Here is a 16,886-nt window from a genome sequence, read left to right as displayed (position 1 = left end):
GAGCTCAGGAGCTATTACTTATACATTGAAAATAATAATAAAATTCCATATGCAGTAAGCTCCCGAGCTCCCTCTAGAGGTGGCTGCCGACACACTGAATTTTAAACTCTTTTTAGGGGATTTGGTGCTCTGAAACAGGAAAAATAAAGCTCTGTATCCTAACCCACAATTCTAACCCTGTAAATACTACAAAACAAAATAGTGTTCAAGAGCGGATATTCGCTGGTTTCTACTGATTTAATGCCACAATTGTAGTATTTAATCAGCTTTTATAAATTCAGCAATACTCCTAAATGATGTCAAGAACAACGTTTAAGAGGAAAAATCATCTCCATCATTGCAGATATTTTGCAGTGTATGTTCCTTTAATGACCAGTGTCCCAGTAGTGAATACATCAGAAGACTTGGCAGATTGGAGGCAGTAAAGGATCTACATAATCCATTTTTTCTTTCTTTTCCATTAAGGCAATGGTATATCTAGTTACTATCTAAAGCCTGTGGATGCCGGCCGTTCTCTACAGCGTTGCATAAACAGAGCCCAAAATGTGGTTCCAGCCAGTCAGCAGAAAGAGACACCTGTGTATTTAGGGGCCACTGCTGGAATGAGACTTCTCAGGTATATTACACTGCCAATTGACTTCATTGTTAAAAGTTCTGTGTTCTTTAAAGAGGAACTCTCCCTTCTCCTGACATGTCTGTTATAGTAAATATTTGTATATTATGTAGTATCTTTTCTTAAAGGGGTTCTCCACTACCAGACAACTGGTGACCTATCCACCAGATAGGTCATCAGTATATGATCAGTGCGTGTCCAACACCCAGACCCCACACCGATCAACTGCTTCGGCTACCTGCGGGCACCGGATGTTATTGCACAGTATGCAATGTACAGAGCCGGAAGCGGTTGGTTCCGTACATTGCATATTGGCTGTGCTGCAGATCTGCTCCTACTGACTTGAATAGGAGCAGAGCTGCAGTACAGCTGCTATTCCGTGACCGGAGCCATCTGCATGGACGTCTGGTGACTGGAGGCAGCCGGAACATTTAATCGTTGCAGGGTCCGGGTGTTGGACCCCACCAGATCATGTACTGATGACAAATCCTGTGGATAGGTCACCAGTTGTCCGGTAGTGGACAACCCCTTTAAAACTCGGCATTGTATTGTTCCTCTGTTATTCCTCCTGGATATTTACAAATAAATTGACAAATAGCATTGGCATTCCTCTTGTCAGTCGTGTGTGTGTGTGTGTGTGTGTGTGTGTGTGTGTGTGTGTGTGTGTGTGCCTATACTATCAGCACTGATTAGACAGTGTCAGAGTGTGTGGAGTTATACTCCCTTGACAAAATGAGAATGAAAACGCCCAGTTGCAATTTATTCATACATTTCCAGGAGGAATAACAGAGGAATGGCCTAACATAGGGTTCTATGAAAATATGCTCCAAAATTGGGATATAATGGGCAATACAAATATTTACATTGCAGGCATGTAAATAGGGTCCTGTTTAAAATGATTTACTTAAGGTATCAATGAGTCACTATACTGACTAGCTGCTATTCAGGAGATTAACTCATGGAAACACACACACACACACACACACACACACACACACACACACACACACACACACACACACACACACACACACACCTATCGACACCAATGCCATGAATTATTTCATTTTGTAGTGGTCGCAGTAGACTGTCCCACACACTTTAGTCTCCATGTAGTAGCATAGACCACCTAGTTGTGCCAGCCCAGTAATAATATCTACACAGTATTACCCATAACATTGTGCATATGAAATTAAATAACGTTGCCCTTCTTGTCTTGTACTGATCTTATATTGCATGACGTCTTGTACTATATTCACATCCAAAAATTCTGCTGGTTACCTGTTTACTATCAGGCTGCAGGACCTCTGGGCCACATTCTGTACGGAGCCTGCTCTGATTTTTGTGGGAAATGCAATTTAGAGGTTGTCCGGGCACGGGACAGTTTTCCATACTGATGACCTATCTACGGGATAGGTCATCAATATATGATCGGTAGGGGTCCGACACCTGGACCCTGCACCAATCCGCCTTCGGGCAGCGGATGTAAAAGTGGTCAATGCCGGAAGCAGATGGCTCCATACACTGCATAGCAGCCGTGCTGCAGATCCGCAACTCTGCACCTGTTCACTTGAATAGAAGCAGAGCTGTGGTACTGCAGCAAGGCCACTATACTATGACTGAAGCCATCTGCTTCCGGCACGGACATCCGGTGGCCGGAGGCAGCCGAAGCAGCGGATTGGTGCGGGATCTGGGTATTGGACCCCCACCGATCATATACTGATGACCTATCCTGTGTCCCGCGGTTCAACGTAGAGTTCTACGAAAAGATGCTCCAGAATTGCAATTTCATGGGGAATACAATTATTTAATAAAACAGTCATGCCAGGAGAGGTGTCGGTCCTCTTTCATTTTCTACAGATTAGCCTGTAGATAGGCCTGGGATGGACAAGCTAGCCATACGGATCTACATGCTGGGGCATTGAGGAAAATTTAGTTTAGGCAGAACCTATTTGCCAACACTTGCGAACCATTGGAAACAAGGCGGTGTTGACTTCAAAGTTTAAAGCTGTACAATTTATTTACGAGAATACTGCCATGTTCCCCTCAGAAAAGTGGGGGTGAGCTACAACAAGAAAGACATTGTAGTAGGACAGGAAAACCTGCCGTAGCTGTGCTGTAATCATCTATATGGTGTGCGCTGCATAAAAAATGGGCACCAATATTAGTACATATGCTCAATTTTAAATAGTGCAATAATACTATCTGCATGTGAAAGGGTTACCAGTAAGACACATTGGGGGAATCCTTTACGAACATCACCCGCTGAGTGGTGCACCACTCTGGCAAAGCAGTGTAATTATTTGGGGCAATACTTTTCATATCTGAGTAACTGGATGGCTTGTGAGTGTGGGGGTGCCATGATTTTTGGAATTTACCTAAGCTCTTAGGCCAGATTCACACGAATATGGGGAAACTCGTACATGAAAATCATGAGATTTTTCACGTCCAAGGTGCCCCCATGCGGGTCCCATTTCACGGATCCCTATAGACTTGATCCTATAGAGGGATCCATGAAAACGCAAGATAATAGGACATGTTCTGTTTTTCAACGGACCCTTCACACGGTCCGTTGAATGACCCCATTAAAAAACATGCGTCCATGTAACGGCCGTCACACGGACATATTTAACGTTCGTCTGAATAAGGCCTTAGGGTTCTATATGTCATTAAAATGCAGCTTCGCATGTGACAGTAACTCAAGATCAGTACAAGATCAGGCGAGTATTTGTGGAGTTCCCCAAGATCTGTCAGCATCGCTGTTTTTTTTCCTGCAGATTACATTTTGTCAATGTACTGACTGTTTCCTAACACGTGATCTTGTTCTACTTTAGGCTTATTCACCCTGACGTGGCCAATGAGGTTCTGACTTCAGTGGGGAATACATTGCGCTCTTCTCCGTTTGATTTTCAAGGTGCCAGAATAATTACAGGGCAAGAAGAGGGAGCCTATGGCTGGATCACCATTAACTATCTTCTAGGAAACTTTATTCAAGTTAGTGCGAGCTCTGTTATGTGCAATTTTGATGTGTAAATTTAAAGGTAAACACAGTGTTGTGCCTAGTGCAGGGCCTGAAGGGGCGGAGCATGACACCGATTTTTTTTTTCTCTATGTTGCTTGAATACCTGCATCATTCTCTGACGCCTCAGGCCACTAGACATCACAGTGTATTAGTTTTGCTTGTAGTGTTCCTTTAAAGAGAACCTGTCATCTCTCCTTAAATGTCCATTTAAAATACTTGTTTTCCCCTTGAAATAACTATTTTGGAACATATTTTCTTAGAATTCTGGTTGTGCCGTTTCTCTTTTATTCCTTCTAAAATTCTATAAATAAATTGACAACTGGGTGTTACTGTTCTGCTTGTCAAAGGGGCGTGTCCCTACACCATCTCACTCTGTCAGAACTGATTGGACAGTATCAGTCTGTGTAGGGACACGCCCCCAACTGAGAACACCCAGGTGTCAATTTATTCATAAATTTCTAAGAGGAATTATAGAGTTCTAAGAAAAGATGCTCCAGAATTATTTCATGGGGAATACACTTACTAAAACAGACATGTCAGGAGAGGTGACCGGTCCTCTTTAAGGTTTAATGAAAGACGTTATGGATTGTATTAAAGAAACAGTCTGTGTGAATCTGATTTACTATGTTATGTATAGTGCAGGGCCTGAAGGGGCTAAGCATAGTTATTTAGTTAGTATAGTTGAAAAAAGACAAATTTCCATTCAATTCAAACAGGGGGAGGGAGAGGATGTGGATGAAGGAAAGAGGTAGGAGTAAAATTTAAGTCTTTGTTTCCTCCTGATCCTGAGGAAGGCAAAAAAAAAAAAACAACAAAAAAAAACGTAAGTCATGAGTTAATCTCTCCTAAAAGGGTAAAATGTCCTTCCTGATCCATGTGGATGATACAAGGAATCTATCTTTGGTGTTATGTAATCCTTGTGTCATGCACCGCCCCCTCAGACCCTTGCAGTTTTTTTATAGTGTTCCTTTCAGAATGTGTGTATGTTGTTGTTTTGTTTGTTTTTTAACCATTTGAAGGCCACCAAATATTTATACAGGGCAGTCTGAGGCAGCCCCAGTTACAGGGGAAAAAAAATAAAAAAATAATCATAACGAAACAATGTCCCCTAAATGGGCTGTGTCTGGTATTGCAGAATCAGACATTTTTAATCAAATAAAGATTGACTTCAGTCAAAAATGATAATTCTGCTTCCATAGACCCAGAGGTAATCGCCACGCGCAGATGTCTGTTATCGTATTGGCTGAATTATCTGATCACCTAGGCTCCGCTTCGGTGGACATTATTTTCAGCTGTATAAATCATTGCATTTTAATGTCAACATAAGGCCTCATCATGCGGTATTTTGTATCCATATTGAACTATTTGTATTCCGGATCTAACATCTGGACCCACCAACGCATCTACTGAGCGGAAATTATAGTACCATATGCATCTATGGTGCTGTAAGGAGTTAAAAACGGGTACAAAACTATCTGAATAAGGCCTTGGGGTACATTCATGCGGCCAATAACGGTGTGGCGGGGATCCGCATCCAGGCCAGGTTTTATGAAACCATGTGGAACAAGCAAAGTAGGATCCGCTCGCTCGCCATTATACAGATCAGGAAACTCAGAAGACCGCTCTGTAATTTAAGAGCCATACAGTTCTCCATTAGGTCGGCACTACAGGAACTGACAGTGGAGTGGACATTTTTTCTGCTCCACTCTCAGGTTGCTCCTAGGGTCCCTTTCTTCGGGAGCCCTGGGCAATTGCCTAGTTTGCCACCCCCTAAAACCAACCCTAGCCAGCTCTCTGCCGTAGGCCCAGGTGAATACAGCATAAAATGTAATTTGGTCTTCTAGACACCAAGAAGGAAGGACATAAATAAAATAAAAATTTCATGTATTGATTTTTTAGGAATTGTCAAGTTCTAAACAGGTAGGAACATCCGGTGCTCTAGATCTGGGAGGAGCCTCAACACAGATCACGTTTGAATCCGATGAAAATATTGAATCCGAAGAAAACACTTTGCATTTCCGATTGTATGGAAAATCCTACAACGTCTATACTCACAGCTTTCTATGTTACGGAAAAGACCAGGCCCTCCGTCTTCAGCTGGCGAACACGATAATGGTAAGTCTGTGCCGAAAATGTAATTATATTATGTAAAGTATTTTTGGACGGCCTTTATCATTGCATAAAAAACTTTGTTGTTGTTGTTTTATTTTTTACTTGGTGGATCTGGTAGATTTTAATTTCAAACAAAAACTTGTAGGGTCTGTAGTCCCCTGACATCAAGTTGGATTTGAACTACTTTGATTCTCCCCACGCACATAAGTGTTGCAAGAGAGTTTAAGGCTAGTTCATACGGAGTCATTTGGCGCGGAAAAAGCGTCAGAAACAGCACCAAAAAACGCCCAAAATCGCTTCCCATTGATTTCATTGGGATGTGGAGGCGTTTTTTGGGAGGCAGAGAGGTTTTCGCTCTGTTTCTTTGCCCGTGGCACTCAATAACCGGCCGAAAAACGGCAGGTCAAAATCTGCCTCAAAATTCCTAAAGGAATTTCTGCAAAAAAACCTCAGTGTGAACAGGGCCTTAAATGGCCAGTTTTAGGGTGTGCTAAAAAAAATAAATAAAAGTTTTGACCTTTAATTTTTAACTTCGCAAATTAAAGGGGCTCTCTGAGCTCAGGCAAAGCCTCTGTCAGGACTTCTGCAAGCAGCGATATTCTTGCCGTCAAAATGACGGACACCAGGATGGATCCCCGACTGACCTCATGATAAGTTAATAGGGTCAGTACGGAGCCGTTATAAACAGAAGCCATAATGCAAATATGAACAGCGCCAAGTATCAGCATGTCGTAAAAAATAAATAAAAATAGATTAGGCTAAGTGGTGCCAGGCAGTGATGATCTACACATCCCATTTGTCCCTGCATTTCTTTTGGGGACCTCACCCCTCGCCATTAATCCTCTCCTTTGGTCCACTAGGGGGAGCTCACTCCATACAGATTTATACAGCTCCTATTAAACTCAATAATAAAACGGTACACAGTTAGCACGTAAGCTCTCCCAAGTGGTGGCTGCCGCCATTGGGAATTTTATTATTGAATCTTTTTGTTATGTGAAGGGGAGCTGCGGATTTGGAGCTCTGACACAAAAATATATGTTATGAAATTAATCAGAACAGAATTTTGGACTTAAAAACTAGATGATGTTCATAGCGGCCGGTATATTAATACCCAGAATTTACAGCAGAGCTGCAATGAACGCTACATTAGCAAATTTCAGCATTAATCGTACATTTTTTTTTAACCCTTTCAATTCAAAGAGTTCTGTGTATGGCTGAGAGTCGGGCAAGAACAGCAATTCTAAATCCTACAACACTGCTTAATAGGACAAAGCTGAAAATGTTGGATTCATCGCTAGGGTTAAGCAAACTAAAATATATCTTCAGTGTTCAACTGCATCGGGAACGTCCTTATACCCCACAATTGATGCCGAAAAAACATAATTTTCCAACCCAGCTCAGCCATCTTTTTGCTGCCAGCTGCACAATGGTGGCAATTAACTGTTTTTTATTGTTCCCTTTTCCTCCGATTCTAGACTCCGGGTTATTATATCACTTGCTTCAAATAGTTCCAGAGTATTTTAGTTTGGTAATTGTTTCAACAAATTGCTCTGCGGTTCTTGTTTCGCTGCTGAAACTTTTCGAAGTTTGAAGTTCTGATTATTTTTAGCAAAATATGAAGCCGCTATCACATGAAGTTCGGGAGTTTTAGACTTGGTGCGGTTAAATAAAGTCTATTGTGTTTTACTGTTGCCTTTCAATGAACAGTAGATTTGGAGCGTTATTATGTAGTCATTATAGATCACATTGTGATAGAGAATTTTCTAATTTTTGTGTTTAAATATACTTTAGTCCTTTCCATGGTACAGGAATAAATATCATTGTAAAATATTAATAGAAAAAGTTCTACTGGGGGAGCCAATATTTATAATACTTACCTGTGTCTATCACAGAGGTGTGGCGGCCATCTTTCCCATGGACATGGAGATCAATTGTAACCAGGGCCAGATTGGCACTGTAGGCCTATGCCTATAGGTGGGTCTGGGGGAAGGGGTAAATAACTGTATAATTTACATATGCATAAACTGAACGGTGTCTATTCATAAGTAAATAATGTGTATGTTAAATAGACACTCACCGTGCTCTGTGCGACTTGCATGATTAAATGTACCTCCACCTTTAAAAGCTATGCCTACCCTCACCACACATTTATTTTTTCTTATTAATCCAATGCATCTTAAATGGAAAAAATAAAGTAACTTTGTAAACCGTCTTGATTAAATAGATAGATCTCTGCTGTTGTGTGTCTATAGCTTCTATGCAGACCTATGTGTCTCCATGGTAACAGACTACTAGTCTGATCCTGTAGTCACACTCCCTTGCATCTGTCTCCAACTTCTTGCTAAGCTATCTTAAGTAGTAGCGGTCAAATAGAAGGTAGTATGTCTGCAGGAGCTGACTGCACCAGATTTGTTTGTAGTCTGTTACCATGGAGACACATAGACAAGTAAGAGCTGTAGAAAGAAAATAGTACAACATTTTTAACCTCTAAGACTATGCAAGGTTGCTACATTTATTTTTTTCATTTTAGACCCACAGGACCAATATAAATAAAAGTGGTTGTTAAGATGTATAAAGCCTTTAAGCAATTTCCTAATCCGGTAATGTTGGGTCAGGGAGCGATATGATTGTATTACAGATCTCCCTTAAGAATTCCCAGTGTTTCTCCTTCACATCTATCAGCAGAGAACAGACTTATTTACAACAGCCACAAACTCCATTTTCTTTCTCACAACCTTTAGTTAGAGGGGTTGTATAATCTCATGTTAATAAGGCTTAAAGGGGTATCACAGGGTTAGGAAAACATGGCTGCATTCCAAAAACAGTGCTACACCTGTCCACAGGTTGTGTGTGGTATTGCAGCTCAATCCTATTCACTGCAATGGAACTAAGCTGCAATACCAGACACAACCCCTTTTAATCATTGTATAATGACAAGTTCAGCAACTTTCTATTACACTTTGTGTCTTAATTCCTCTTTTTATATATAATATATATATAGTCTGCTTGCAATGAGTGAATGAAATCATTGTTGTCTACATCCAGTGGCTGACCTAGTCCTGCTCACACAACTAAAGGTTTATTATTGTGTATTAGCCTAGGCTATGTGCTGTGAGATAATCAGCCCGCATGGGTTTTCAACCTCTGAACGAAAACAAGAATATTTCCAATCACTGATGGCAAGCAGAGGTCTTGAAATTGGCAAATTTTTAATTTTACAATGATTAAAGGGATATTCCCAGAAATGACAATTATCACCATAAAGGTAATAAGTGTCTGATCACTGGGGGCCCACCCAATTATTACAATGGAGGTCCCGAATCCCCCAGTTCTTCTGACTGCACAACCACAGTGAGGAGGAGCTTGAATGGAGCGGTAATCGAGCATGTGCCGTTCAAAGTCTTTGGAACCAAGTACAGTGCTCGGTTGTTTCCGTCACTCCTATAGACTCTGAATGGAGCGGCAGGGAGCATGCTCCACCACCGCTCCATTCAAGCTCCTCCTCACTGGGGGTGAGGAGGAATGAGGAACTCAAGACCCCGTTCTAGGAATCGGTGGGGGTCCCAGTGGTGGGGCCACCAGCGATCAGACACTTATCACCTCTCCTCCAGGTAGGAGATAATTGTCCATTCTGGGAATACCCCTTTAAGCGTTAATTACATAAAACTCATTTAACTACAGCTATGCTGACATATTCCCAGGAAATAAGTATGGAATTTAACCTATAAGAGATTCAGATCACTGCAACAGTCGAACAATTCTGATAAAATATCATTATATTAGAGAATTATAATTGAGCAACTCCCTACAAAGTAACCGCAAAGTGCAGCTAAACTTCATCAATGTCAGGTGACAACTTTATGTTAATTGCATTATGTTAAGATAATAATAAATAACTTCAAAAACATAATTCACAATTTCACATTGCTCTAGTATTTTGGTTTAATCAATATAAATTAGCCATTGTATAAATATATGGTCATTACACACGTTTTCTCTACAGGTATATGTCCTTGGAATTTGAGGTTATTCACACGAACTGCGTAATCGGACCCGCTGTTTTATTAATGGCCGTCATTAAAATCAATGTATTTCTATGGGGCTATTCACACGGTCGTTTTTTTTAATGGACTGCGTGAATGGCCCATGAAAGAATAGGACATGTCCTATTTTTGCAGATTTCACAGACTATGAGGGATCTGTGAAATCGGGTCCCGCACAGTTCGCAAAATGTGTGCCCGTAGGCTGTATGGCGGCACATGTAGTCTGCATGCTACTGTATGATGCTCCGTATAGCGAAGTATCACAGGGTTATTTTCCCTTAGGAGCTATGCTTCTAGAGGAGGCCTAGCCACGAAATACAGCATCCAATGGAACTTATCCATATGAAGTCCTACAGAAAAAACTTTTGCAGGCCACTGCATGAAATCGGAGGCATACGGAAGTATAGTAGGGCCCACAAGTCTTGGGGGGGCATGTTATGTCTCCATAGAACTTAGATGTTGTACAGGGTCCTAATACGCTTGTGTGCATGAGGCCTTATTCAGGCTGCAGAATGTAGATCTGAATTCAGTATATGTATCTTTGAGCATCCCAGGTGTATGAACTGGATCGTTCTTCATTACAGAACATACAAAACGTCTCCCTGTTGGATCCCTGCTTTAACACAGGATATACAAGGAATCTCAACACAAGCGAACTCTACTCTAGTCCCTGCGTGTCTGATCGGAGCACGACAGCAGCACCACCAAGTATACGAATCGAGGGGACGGGTAATTACAATCTATGCAAGCAAAAGGTCCAGGAAATCTTCAACTCATCCCATTGTAGCTACTCCAGATGTTCATTTAATGGCATTTTCCAGCCAGTTTTACAGGGGGAATTTGGGGTGAGTATCACGTACTCTTACATGATTGGTTCAGGGCTTGTTTATGCGGGTTCTCGGTGTGGTGCCATTTGGCAGGGCGGTGCTCCTAATTGTCATATATGAAAAGTACAAAGAACAAAAGCAGCAATAGATATAGTTGATGTTTTCCAGAAGTTGGGTGCTGAGCTTTCACATATCAGTAGCCACCCGCTTATCATGGCAAACTATGGCACAGTCAGCCATAGATCCTTCCCAACAAGGACAGCCATAGTTCCTCCATACAATGGCAGACATAGGGCATTATAGAATAACAGCAACAAAGGCACAACCACAGCTGCAATTGCCTGCCACAGATACCCCACATAGTACTAAGTATTACCCCTCCATACTTCACTTACATGTAACTAATCCGACCAATCACATTGCTCCCTGTTTGGCACTGAAGATATTTTGGCCATACAAAAGTGATGTAATGATTTGTTTCAACAGAACATATTGTTCTGGAATGACCCAGTGTGATAGAATCCAGTCCCTGGTGACCCATTGGGATAACAACCAGTCCTTGGCAAAACAGTGTGATAGCAACCAATCCCTGGTGGTCCAGTGTCATGATATCCAGTCCCTGGTGGTCCAGTGTCATGATATTCAGTCCTTGGTGGTCCAGTGCCATAATATCCAGTCCCGGCTGACCCAGTGTCATAACATCCAGTCCTTAGTAGCCCAATGTGCAAGCATTCTTTACCTGGTATCTAGTGTGATAGACACCAGCCCCTGGTGGCCAAATGGGCTACTATTTATTTCCTTGTTACCCAGTGTAATAGAAACCAGTCTCTGCGGACCTAGTGTCATAACAAACAGTCCCTAGTGACCCAGTGTTATAGCATAAATTTTTTGGTCACCCAGTTTGCTAGAATCCAGTCCATGGTGACCCAGTGTGACAGAATCCAGTCCATGGTGACCCAGTGTGACAGAATCCAGTCCGTGGTGATCCAATGTGACAGAATCCAGTCCGTGGTTACCCGGTGTGACAGAATCCAGTCTGTGGGGACCCAGTTTGGTAGAATACAGTCCCTGGTGACTCAATGTCAAAGAATACAGTCCCTGGTGACCCAGTGTGACCGAATGGAATCCCTGGTGACTTAGTGTGACAGAATCGGGTCCGTGGTGACCCAGTGTGACAGAAGCCAGTCTGTGGTTACCCAGTGTGATGGAATACAGTTCGTTGTGACCCAGTGTGATAGAATATCGTCCTTGGGTAATCAGTGGGATAGCAGTAGAGTCTCTGGTGACCTAATGTCATGACATTCATTCCTAAGCAACAAAGCATTTTTTTCCTGGTGACCCGATGGGATAGAATCTAATGCCTGGTGACCCAGTGGGACAGAATCCAGTCCCTGGGTACCCAGTGTGAGAGAAAACAGTTCCGGCACCCAGTGTGAGAGAAAACAGTCTCTGATGAGCTAATATCATGACATCCATTGCCTAGACCCAGTGTGATCGCATTCATTCCATGGGAAACAAGTGTAATAGAAGCCAGTCCATGGAGACGCAGTGTGATGGAACATAATGCCTGGTGACCCAATGGGCTAGAATCCAGTTCCTGGTGACCCAGCAAAATGGCATCCAGTCCATGCTTTTAACTCTTAAAATCTATACAATGAATTTTGCCAGCCCATATCTTACATTGAGAAAAAGGAGTAACTCCTCTCTGGAATACATAAAATATGTGAATGTATATTCATCTCAATATGCCACCACCAATTTACCATTAATGTTAGTGAAATCTTCTGAGGGCAGTGCTAGACATTGTAGTTGAAGCCTCATGTAGAGCTGCATGTTTTGTGTTCGTTGACCAGAGATGTAATATAAAAGAGTGCTCCTAATATACTACGTGTCATCTTCCTGCAGGCATTCTCCGCTTTCTATTTTGTTATGGACTTTTTAAAGCTAAGCAAGGGCGAAGTTTCTTTGGACACAGTGAAAGAGACTGTAGAAAGACACTGTGCTAAACCATGGAGTGAGGCAAGTCACCTACTATTACCCTCATCTTGGTAGGATGGTGGGAGCAGGGTCCTAATGGTGTTATCATACCTGTTTTGTAAATCTCGTCTTTGTTTTCTATTCATTAAGGTGAAGAGAGAGTCAGGAAAAGTCAAAGAAAAATATCTAAGTGAATATTGCTTTTCTGGAGTCTATATTCTAACCCTTCTTGAACTTGGTTATGGCTTTAACTCTAGCATCTGGAAACACATCACGTTTTTAGGCAAGGTAATAGTAGTATTATGTTGTTAAATAGAAAGATGGATAGATAGATAGATAGAAATATAGATATTAGATAGATAGATCTATCTGTCTATCTATCTACCCATCAATTCAATATCTATCCATCAATCTATCTAATATCTATAATTTTTATCCATCAATTTAATATATATATATCTATCCATCAATACAATACCTTTCTTTTTATCCATCAATTTAATATCTATCTATCTATCTATCTATCTATCTATCTATCTATCTATCTATCTATCTATCTATCTATCTATCTATCTATCTATCTATCTATCTATCTATATCTATCTATCTATCTATCTATTTTATCTACCAATATATCTATCTATTTTATCTACCAATATATCTATCTATTTTATCTACCAATATATCTATCTATTTTATCTACCAATATATCTATCTATTTTATCTACCAATATATCTATCTATTTTATCTACCAATATATCTATCTATTTTATCTACCAATATATCTATCTATTTTATCTACCAATATATCTATCTATTTTATCTACCAATATATCTATCTATTTTATCTACCAATATATCTATCTATTTTATCTACCAATATATCTATCTATTTTATTTACCAATATATCTATCCATCAATACAATATCTCTCCATTTATCCATCAATTTAATATCTATCTTTCTACTTCTTCATCTATCTTTCTATCTACCAATCTGTCGATCTACCTTTTTTACAGATTTAGTTCCAAACTTTTTCTGTTCCACTTCTGCAGATCCATGGCAGTGACGCTGGATGGACTCTCGGATACATGCTGAATTTAACCAATATGATCCCATCAGAGCTTCCCCTTTCTCCTCCGCTTTCTCACGGTGGTTATGTTGGACTCATGGTCTTTTTCTCCGTTTTCTTACTATTCATCCTTTTGACTTGCTGGCTATGTTTCCGGAAGCCAAAGTGTCTACAGAAGGGCATCATTTAGGAACCACCTTAAAATGTGATCACTAGAGGATAATTGATAGCTGTCCCGTGGATTTGCCTTGCCATGGATTAATATGGTGACTTTGCAGCCCGGATCAGCCAAGACAAGAAGAGAACATTGAGCAGAAATATACAAGAGCCTTTTATTACATTGTGGGACCATACAAGCCATGCTTGGAGCACAACTATTGTTCTTGAAAGGAATATTTTATCAACTTCATATTTATGAAGCTTTAAACTAAGATTATTTTTTCAAGCGGAACTTGATGGAAGACTGTGAGTAGACTAGACTAAAAAAATTAATGAACGTACCAATGGGGCTTACGTTCAGAACTAAAAAAAAAAACTGATCTCAGGTGACATCATATAATTAGGTCTATTACTGTATTTTTATAAGCCCTTTTCATTTATAATAGGTTGCATTTCCTTGTCCTTGTCAAGAAAGCCATAGCATTGCTATTGTGTACTCCAACACATTATGTTTATATATAAAAACTTCAAATGTCACTGTGGTATGAGTGCTTGACCAGACACTGTGTCTTTAAGTGCAAGAAATATTTTTCACGTTGAGCGAGATGATTATTCTTTTTTAGAAATGCCCTTTAGGATGTTTATATCATTTGTTGTATGTGTGTTTACCTCTCCTGACTACAGAAACCTTAACGTTAACACAGATATGCTCAAATTCTGCGCTGATTCATTACTTAAAATATCTTCATAGCGGTTAGAGCTGAGTTTTTCTAATACAGACTTCAAAATCCCCTGCATTGACATAAGGTTGAATGAAAATATTTAAGCTGCCTTTAGCCACCACTAGAGGGAGCACAATAAAACTCAATAATACAACAGTATGCATTATGCTCATAAGCTCCCTCTAGTGGTGGCTGAAGGTAGCCAGAATTGTATCATTTAATGCTGTCTATGCAGAGGATTTGGAGCCCTGTATAAGAAAAATGGATCTCTGATGGAAAATAATAAGTAGTGGCATGGGGTCCCAGGGCACTCTGGCTCAATCCCTGCATTCAACTTCTTTATCAGATCATTAATGTTCTGAACATAGGTCTTTTTTTGTAGGTCCGATAATGAAAGGATCCAGTGGATCAGCTCATTATAACCATATAAGAATAATGATTATCACTATGATCCAACATTTTCGGTTGGATTGTAGTGAATTATGTTAATTTTACACCCACCTTAAGAGAAGTGGGTTATAATACAGAGCCGATGGTCTAATGTACCCATTGGAATAGAGTAGACTGATGGCTGTATGCATTGCATGCAGGTATCACAATGTTGTATTCGACCTGCTGATCCCAATGCAAGAGTATACAGCCCTATGAAGTATATTGCACACTGACATTGTCATTCCTACTAAACAGGGTGGCATGGCAGAGGGCAGTGCCAGGGGTCCAGTAGGACAGAGTCATACCCTATACATGTAGTAGCAGTGTTTGCAACTATGTCTGGTCTGGGAGAGATTTGAAAGGGAATTTATTCAAAAAACAACAAATGAGTGTTTTATGTACTTTATAAAATGTATGTAGTTCTATATCAGAAGAAATAAACATATCAGGTTTCTTAGTTTTTATTGCTTTATTATATTTGTTATGTGTTTTAATGAATTTACTGCCCATATGATTGGCCTCTGCCCGAAGCTTTTGTTTGGTGAGTTCGCAAACAGATACTGGAGTATGTGAAGTCACTTTGCAAATTATGGTCCGGTTGGGACAGTCCCGCAAAAAAAACGGGACATTTGGCAAGCATGGCCATGTTTTTATGTAAAAATAATTAATCATATTTGGCAGTATTAAAATGTACTGACATCTAGTAGCCAAACAGGCTACACTGCAGATGGGTGCAAGAAAAAGGCAACTCATTTGACAGCCTACAATGTAAACGTAGACAGCAGACATAGAAAAGTGTGAGGAAGTAGGGTTATCTGGGGAGGGCATGTGATGTCACAGAGTGAGGGCAGGGTTATCTGGGGAGGGCTTGTGATGTCACAGAGTGAGGGCAGGGTTATCTGAGGAGGGCATGTGATGTCAGAGTGAGGGCAGGGTTATCTGGGGAGGGTGTGTGATGTCACAGAGTGAGGGCAGGGTTATCTCAGGAGGGCTATTGATGTCACAGAGTGAGGGCTGGGGTTATCTGAGGAGGGTTATTGATGTCACAGAGAGGCAGAGTTCTCTGGTAAAGACTAGGGATGTCACAGTTAAGAGCAAGATTATCTGGGGAAGGCTGGTGATGTCATAGTCTGAATGGCAGTGTTATCTGGGGAAGGCAGGGTTATCTGGGGAGGTCTGGTCATGTCACAGAGTGTGACATCACTAACCTTCCTCCGATAACCCTGCCCCTCACTCTGACACATCACTAACCTTCCTCCGATAACTCTGCGCCTCAGAGTGAGGGGCAGGGTTATATGGGGAGAACTGGTAATGTCAAAGACTGAGAAAGCGTGTTGTCTAGGGAGGGCTGGTGTTACAGACTGAGGAACAGAGTTGTCTAGGGAGGACTGGTGATGTCAGACTGAGGGACAGAAATATCTAGGGAGGACTGGTGATGTCACAGACTAAGGAACAGGTTGTCTAGGGAGGGCTGGTGATGTCAGACTGAGGGACAGAAATATCTAGGGAGGACTGGTGATGTCACAGACTAAGGAACAGGTTGTCTAGGGAGGGCTGGTGATATCACAGAGTTATCTGGGGATGGGGTTAGTGATGTCATAACTCTGTCTATGAAAAGATTGAATGCTGGTGGTAATTCTCTCTACATACAACACATCAATAAAGCAGGCATGACTGTACACCAGAGTAAGATATACCTTTCCATTTTAACTCTGTGTTTTATTTGACGATTTCCGTAGTTTGAGCAATGTTGCCTTCTGCACATTATGCCGCTCACGCTTCTATCAGATTCATGTCTGTTTTTAGTGATTATTGATCTGTTTTGACGTTCAGCTCTAATTAATGTTTTTCAGTCTTTTATCCAGCAACCTATCCAGATTTTCTGTCTGTAACCCGGAGAAGTCTT

The 16,886-nt window shown here is 41.0% G+C and overlaps 1 protein-coding gene across 1 annotated transcript in view; it reads left to right on the top strand.

The window, feature by feature from the left end:
* The window catches only part of ENTPD1 (ectonucleoside triphosphate diphosphohydrolase 1), a 77,756-nt gene extending 62,319 nt beyond the window's left edge, over positions 1–15,437 (top strand). Inside the window, exons 4-10 of the mRNA XM_075843099.1 lie at positions 466–616; positions 3,448–3,607; positions 5,535–5,750; positions 10,375–10,635; positions 12,523–12,636; positions 12,745–12,882; positions 13,651–15,437. Of these exons, the coding sequence (XP_075699214.1) occupies positions 466–616; positions 3,448–3,607; positions 5,535–5,750; positions 10,375–10,635; positions 12,523–12,636; positions 12,745–12,882; positions 13,651–13,857 (1,247 nt within the window). The 3' untranslated portion in view covers positions 13,858–15,437. The remainder of the gene's footprint in view (positions 1–465; positions 617–3,447; positions 3,608–5,534; positions 5,751–10,374; positions 10,636–12,522; positions 12,637–12,744; positions 12,883–13,650) is intronic.
* Positions 15,438–16,886: the final 1,449 nt, after the last annotated feature.

The sequence above is a fragment of the Rhinoderma darwinii genome, chromosome 11 (genome assembly GCF_050947455.1).
Source record: "Rhinoderma darwinii isolate aRhiDar2 chromosome 11, aRhiDar2.hap1, whole genome shotgun sequence".
Lineage (NCBI taxonomy): Eukaryota > Metazoa > Chordata > Amphibia > Anura > Rhinodermatidae > Rhinoderma > Rhinoderma darwinii.
This window is presented reverse-complemented; position numbering and strand designations above follow the sequence as displayed.